Source organism: Octopus bimaculoides, chromosome 24 (genome assembly GCF_001194135.2).
Source record: "Octopus bimaculoides isolate UCB-OBI-ISO-001 chromosome 24, ASM119413v2, whole genome shotgun sequence".
Lineage (NCBI taxonomy): Eukaryota > Metazoa > Mollusca > Cephalopoda > Octopoda > Octopodidae > Octopus > Octopus bimaculoides.
Window position 1 is genome coordinate 17,164,474 of NC_069004.1, and position 6,779 is coordinate 17,171,252.

Genomic DNA, 6,779 nt, shown 5'->3' on the forward strand with positions numbered 1-6,779 from the left:
CACACACACACACACACACACACACACACACACACACACACTATTCCTATTCTCTTTCTTATATTTAGCTTGTACCTTGAGGGTATGCCCTATCCATTCTCCCTCTATGTTTCCTGCTGAGGAAGCCATGTACCTTCTCTTCAGTAAGACTCATGTTCTTGTCCTTCCATCATGTTTTCATCTTCCTCAGTCTTGCAAGTTCTTGGTTATCTCACTAGTGCTGGTGCTGTGAAAAAGGTGCCTGGTATACAGGAAGGGCATCCTGGAGTATGATGCAGTCTTCTGGCTGATTGATTCCTGCCAAACTGTTCAATCCATGACGAGGACATACACAATACACAATATACACACACACACATACACACATACATATATACTTATACAGTTGACATGTATGCAGCAACTTTTACAGTACTGTACAATCAATGAAAGCCTCTTCATCTCTGTTCTCTATTTTCTCTATAGACATCTGCTAGTACTTTAACGTTATCATTTCCAGCTGATGTTCTGGAAATTTTCCTATGGTACCTCTACACTAATGATATACCCAATTTAAAAGGTAAGTTAATCGTTGGGTTGTTGTTGTTGTTGTTGTTGTTGCTGTTGTTATTTAGCTTTTAGTCAGTCCAAGTTAAGCATACTTGTCTGTGACTAAATTCATTCCTCCCATGACCATTCCATCTTTTTCCAATGTGGAGGTAACACAGAATCACATTATCCAATGTGTTCTTTTTTTAAGACAGTCAGGTGTGGTTTAAGGTAGATCTGGCTGCTATTTCTAGCAGGTCTTGTGTGACAGAATTTCTTTCTTTGACAGTTGTTGTAATTGTTGTTGTTCTTTGTGGTTAGTTTTGTTATTTACAAATACAATATGAAGTGTATAGGCACAGGTGTGGCTTTGTTGTAAGAAGCTTGTTTCCTAACCACATGGTTCCGGGTTCAGTCCCACTGCATGGCACCTTGGGCAAATGTCTTCTACTATAGCCTCAGGCTGACCAAAGCCTTATGAGTGGATTTTGTAGATGGAAACTGAAAGAAGCCCATCGTATATATGTGTGAGTGTGTGTTTGTGTGTTTGTGTTTGTCCCCTCATCACTGCTTGACAACCAATGTTGGTGTGTTTAACTTAGCGATTCGGCAAAAGCAAATGATAGAATAAGGATTAGGCTTGCAAAAAATAAGTCCTGGGGTCGATTTGTTCAACTAAAACTCTTCAAGGTTGTTCTCCAGCAAAACTGCAGTCAAATGACTGAAACAAATAAAAGAATGGAAAAAACCTCATATTGTTTTCTTTTAATCTCTTTTACTCGTTTCAGTCATTAGACTGCATCCATGCTGGGACATTGTTTTGAAGGATTCCAATCAGTCAAAATGCCCTGAGTACTTATTTTTTAATTATTTGTCTTAAGGATCTCTGTTGAGCCACAAGCACTGGTTTTTTTCGAGTAGTCATGCGAAACAGTCTGCTGGACTTTCTGAGTGGCACACCTAACAAAAATTACTTTGAACCAGTTTTTTTGTAGTGCAGCTTCCCTGATGATGAGCCATGTCTCGTGTAGTTCACTTCTTGGAAAAGGTTGCCTGTGCCTGATCTAGAGGGTCAACAAAAGGACCAACATGGAAACAGAACTGTCTTAGCAACATTATAGGCCTTCGGACAAATCAGTCACTGGGCCCTATGTGTATATATTTATTGTAATGAGCAAACCACAACATATATAGGTCAGAATACGGCCCCTAGACTAATGAGGTCCCTTGGCAACTGCCCAGTGAGTCCATGGCATAAGATGGCACTATATGGAAATACACACACACACACACTAAGTCCACTCTGTAATCAACATAAGTATTTATTCAAAAGGAACAACTGGTCAACAATATTGGATGTAAACAAAGTTGAAGGTATTTCATAGGAGTTTTCCTTCTCCTGGAGAGTTGTCTAAATAAAAACCAGGGGCCTCACACTCCCAGCTGTTAAATAGGTGTCCACTCTACTGAGTTCATCTACCCTTTGACAGGTTTTGGTTTTTGTCCTGCATAATATCCGACAAAAACCATCCTCCTTACAAGGCAATTGTTTAGTAGAATTCCTGGTTTAGTTGCAGACGTTCCAACCTTGCAACATACATACACGTGTGTCTGCATGCTCACCTACACGCACACACACACACAGGATCATGCATCCATTCATTCATTGAGACACTTGTGTATGATATAAGAGATTATACTTGATCTTTGATTACTCATTTTATATTCTAGATTGTATCTTACTGCAGGAAATTCTAGCAAAAGCTGAAGAAACTTTGCTTGTTGATCTAAAACACCTCTGTGAAATCCAAATTATCAGAGCAAGTAAGTCCATTTTTTGTCTTTTTTTTAATAGTTACCTCATTTTGCTGTTAAATTAATGTGTAAGTGGCTGAGTATTCCATTGTCAAGTACAATGTAACACTATGTGGTGACAAGGTCGAATCTTTTGAATTAGTTTTCATTCACACAATTTCACTCACAAGGTATAGTTTTATCTGAGATTATAGAAGATAACATTTTCCCATATATATGATATACAAGGTGATATCAAAAAGTTCTCAGGCTAGTTCTGTAGCATGCCAACAGATGGCAGCACATGGTTGTGTGCACAGTGAGAGCTAGCAGTGACCTTCATGAGGCAGTGTGCTGAATAACATCACTGTGTTTACTTCACAAATTGTGAAATGTGTTTGTGTGATCATGCGTATGCTGTAGTCTGTAATTTTGTCATGGACAGGAAGAAAGAGCAAAGAACCAACATGAAATTTTACGTTACTTGAGACATTGAGCATGCTTTGGCAAGCTTATGGCAATAAGACAATGGGTCGTACACAATGCTTCGAGTGACATGGGTGCTTCAAAAACAGAACATCCCTGGAAGACAACGAGCAATCTGGAAGACCTGTCATGAGTCACCCCTGGAAGTGTGGTAGTGTGCATCGAGAATTCATCTGCAACATTTTAAAGCATTGAAGGGAGGTCATTCGGTAAAAGTGACCAGATCTGTGGAGTGTGAAGAATTGGATTCTTCACAGATAATGCACTCTGTCACCCAGCTCTCCTCACTTGTGAGTTTCTTGCGAAAAACAACATGGATTTGCTTCCACACCTGCCCTATTCACTAGATTTAGCAACTGCAGACTTCCATCTCTAACGCTCTAACCTAAGATGAGAATGCAGCTCAAAGGTCACCGTTTTAACATCATTGTCAAGATCCAGAGAGAATTGAAGAAGATCCTTGACTTGCTTGTGGAAAATGAGTTCCAGGCTAGATTCCAAAAGTGGCAAGAACACTGGGAGTGGCAAGAACACTGTGCAAGATGACTATTTCGAAGGAGATGATGTTAAAACCTTGGCAAATAAGTTATTTTTTATTAAACATAAACTAGTCTGAAAACCTTTTGATACCATCTCGTATTGGTATGCGTACACATATATATATAATACAAATATATATATACATACATATATATATGAAGGCCTGGCAGTTAGGATGTTGCACCCATGATTGCAAGATCATGATTTTAATTCCTGGACCAGGTGATGCATCGTGTTCTTAAGCAAAACACTCCATCTCATATTGCTCTGTGATCACTTTGACACCTGGCGTGTGGTATAACATGAACCTGTTTAAACAATGTCAATTTCCCATATATATATGTTGTGTTGCCAATATTTATGATGGTACTTTTTTACACTATAATCGTATAGTAACAATAAAACATAATGAAGCACGGTAACAACAACGTAACAATCCAACAAACTCTCCATGAACTATACACGAACCAATAAACGATATTCCAACAAACTACCAAACGACACCTATGACTTCCTGTGATTAACACCTGCTCTTTCTGACCTCTCACTCAGACTGCTACTATTTATAGTTGTTCGGTCAAGTCTTTTCTCACTGGGGATGTCATAACTCGCCACATCTCACCTTTTGAGATTTTGATTTCCGTAGGAAATGAAAATTATTTTATCATTTTTTGTTTTCTTTTTCTTTCTAACACACCTCCCTTTCTGAAATTTTGCTTCCCTAGGGAGTTCAGTATCTTTTCCACTTAGGAATTATTTCTAAATGTTCAGTCTGTTTATGTTTTCTGTTACTTCTAGATCAGTCTCTTTCAGTGCTTGCACATCAAACATATCGTAAAATACTTCCATTAGAATTTCCTTCCTTTCTACTGTATGTCTGGTTTTTAATTGATTTAAGTCGTGTTTATGCTCCCATCATTGGCCTTTTATTAAATACATCATGTTTTCAATTCTTTTAGTCACTACACCATCCTACCAACTCTCTTCAATGTTCTTGTATACTTTGAAATGGACTTTGTCTCCAACTTCATTTAGTTGAATTTTTTGTATTTTCTCTATACGTTTTCTCCTTTGGCAACAATTTGTCAAAGATAGATTTAATCCTTTGAGTAAACATTAGCTCTGCAGGTGACTGAACTGGTACTTGAATTGGGCATTATTCTGTACACCCTTAAGAATTTAGTTAGCACTTCTTCATTTCCTAACTTGTTCCTTGCTTTTTTTTAGCACTCACTTGAAAGTATCTATGAATTGCTCTGCTTGCCCATTTGACCTCAGGTGGTAGGCAAATGTGTTTGATTGCTTGCATTTTGCAGAATTTCTTGAACTCATATCCTGTAAATTGTGTTCCATTGTCCGATAGTATGGTGTCCGGAACACTGTATCGAACAAAATGTTTGTGCAGGAATTTTATTGTTGCCTTCAAAGTAGGTTGACTGCCCCTACATACTTCCGGCCACTTGGTAAAGATATCGACAATGATCAAGTAGTACATACCTTTCACTGGTCTATGTAGTCTATATGCACCCTGGACCATGGACTATCTGCCTCAGGCTACGATTGGTATTTCACCAGTAATGCCTTGGCTGCTAGCACACAATCTCTATTGGAGCTTGGTTGGGAAATGATGTCACATCCACCATATATCCCTGACCTTGCACCATTAGATTACCATTTATTTTGAAGTTTGCAAAATTCTTTGAATGGTAAAACTTTCAATAATGATGATGGTCTGAAATTGCACTTGCTTCAGTTTTTGGCTGAAGCAAGTGCGATTTCAGATTATCATCATTATTGAAAGTTTTACCATTTACAGAAGTTGTATGAGCATGGAATCGGGAAGTTGCCAGAAATATGTCAAAATGTCATCGAGCAAAATGGAAAATATATAAGTGATTAAAGTGCATTCTTTGTATGAAAAATATGACTTTTATTTCACACTAAAAAACCAAAATTACTTTCTTCTTTCTTTATTGCCCACAAGGGGCTAAATATAAAGGGGACAAACAAGGACAGACAAAGGGATTAAGTCGATTACATCGACCCCAGTGCATAACTGGTACTTAATTTATCGACCCTGAGAGGATGAAAGGCAAAGTCAACCTCGGCGGAATTTGAACACAGAGCGTCACGGCAGACGAAATACCGCTAAGCATTTCGCCCAGCGTGCTGATGTTTCTGCCAGCTCTTCGCCTTTCTTGCCAACCTAATATATATATATAGGTGCTGGAGTGGCTATGTGGTAAAGAGTTTTTTTCCCAATCACATGGTTCCAGGTTCAGTCACACTGCATTCCACCTGTGTCAACTTAGTCATTCATCTTTCTGAGTCAAGATAAAATATAATGCAAGTCTGATTCCAGGGTCAGTGTCAATGACCATATTTCCCACATCAATATGTTTGGCTTGGTGCCAGTATTAGAAACTGATGCTTAATTACTAACCCAAGGGTCAGGTTTACACTCCCTCCCCATCCTGCTCCCTTCTATGTTTACTCAGCTGGTAATGAATCTCAAAAATATCTTTTTTCTCCTTTGCCAGTAAATATGAATAATATTTTTGACCTTCTGCGATTTGCCATGATATACAGTGCTGAGAATCTTCAAAAGACATGTCTTCAAGGGATCTGTGATAATATTACTCATTTTCTGGAATTAAGGTAAGTTGTTACATTAAGAAATTTGTATAGAATTTATTTTGTGGGTGGATCAGCTTTGGGTTCAGAAGTCAAATAATTTTTGCAACACTTGTATTGTGTGTGTATGTGTGTGTGGTTACAGGCATGGCTGTAGACACAGTCATGTCTTTGTGGTAAGAAGTTTGCTCCCCAACCACATGGTTCTGGGTTCAGTCCCATTTAGGCTAAATGTTGCTTCTAATTTAGCTGAAAAATTCTTTTAGGCTTTAGATAAACATATCTCTAAATCTAGCCCATATCATAAAATTTTTAATTGGCACACAGTTAAACTAGCATACTCTACAATACCCAACATTGCTGAATATATAGGTCATTCGGAGTTTTCTCTCTTTAGTCAAGATCCAGATTATCTTTGCAATTTTGGCTGGTTATTCTCGATATTGCTCCAATCTGGCCAGACCCAAGGAAAAACTAAGCATTAGATTCCTTGGAAGAAAGCAGCAAATGTATACAAAAGACAAGGACAGAAAAAAACGAACAATGTTACATAAATACAGTAATACAAATACAGTAAGAATAATAACAGGACAAACCAACAGATGTCAGGTCATCCCATAAGTTCTGTCCGAATTTTGAATAAAGAAAGCAAGTGATCAAATGTTATATTTAATTGAAATTTAATCATCAATGTACTTTCCCTGATTATCTATGACTTCCTTCCATCTATTTACAAGCTTTTTAATCCCATCAATGTAAAACTCTTTTGGTTTCAAAGCGAAGAACTCTGAAATGTC

At 37.9% G+C, this 6,779-nt stretch overlaps 1 protein-coding gene across 1 annotated transcript in view; it reads left to right on the top strand.

The window, feature by feature from the left end:
* LOC106879132 (inhibitor of Bruton tyrosine kinase) overlaps positions 1 to 6,779 on the top strand; it is a 74,643-nt gene that overhangs the window by 47,351 nt on the left and 20,513 nt on the right. The window contains exons 16-18 of the mRNA XM_052976525.1: positions 466 to 559; positions 2,260 to 2,352; positions 5,889 to 6,006. Coding sequence (XP_052832485.1) covers positions 466 to 559; positions 2,260 to 2,352; positions 5,889 to 6,006 — 305 coding nt within the window. The remainder of the gene's footprint in view (positions 1 to 465; positions 560 to 2,259; positions 2,353 to 5,888; positions 6,007 to 6,779) is intronic.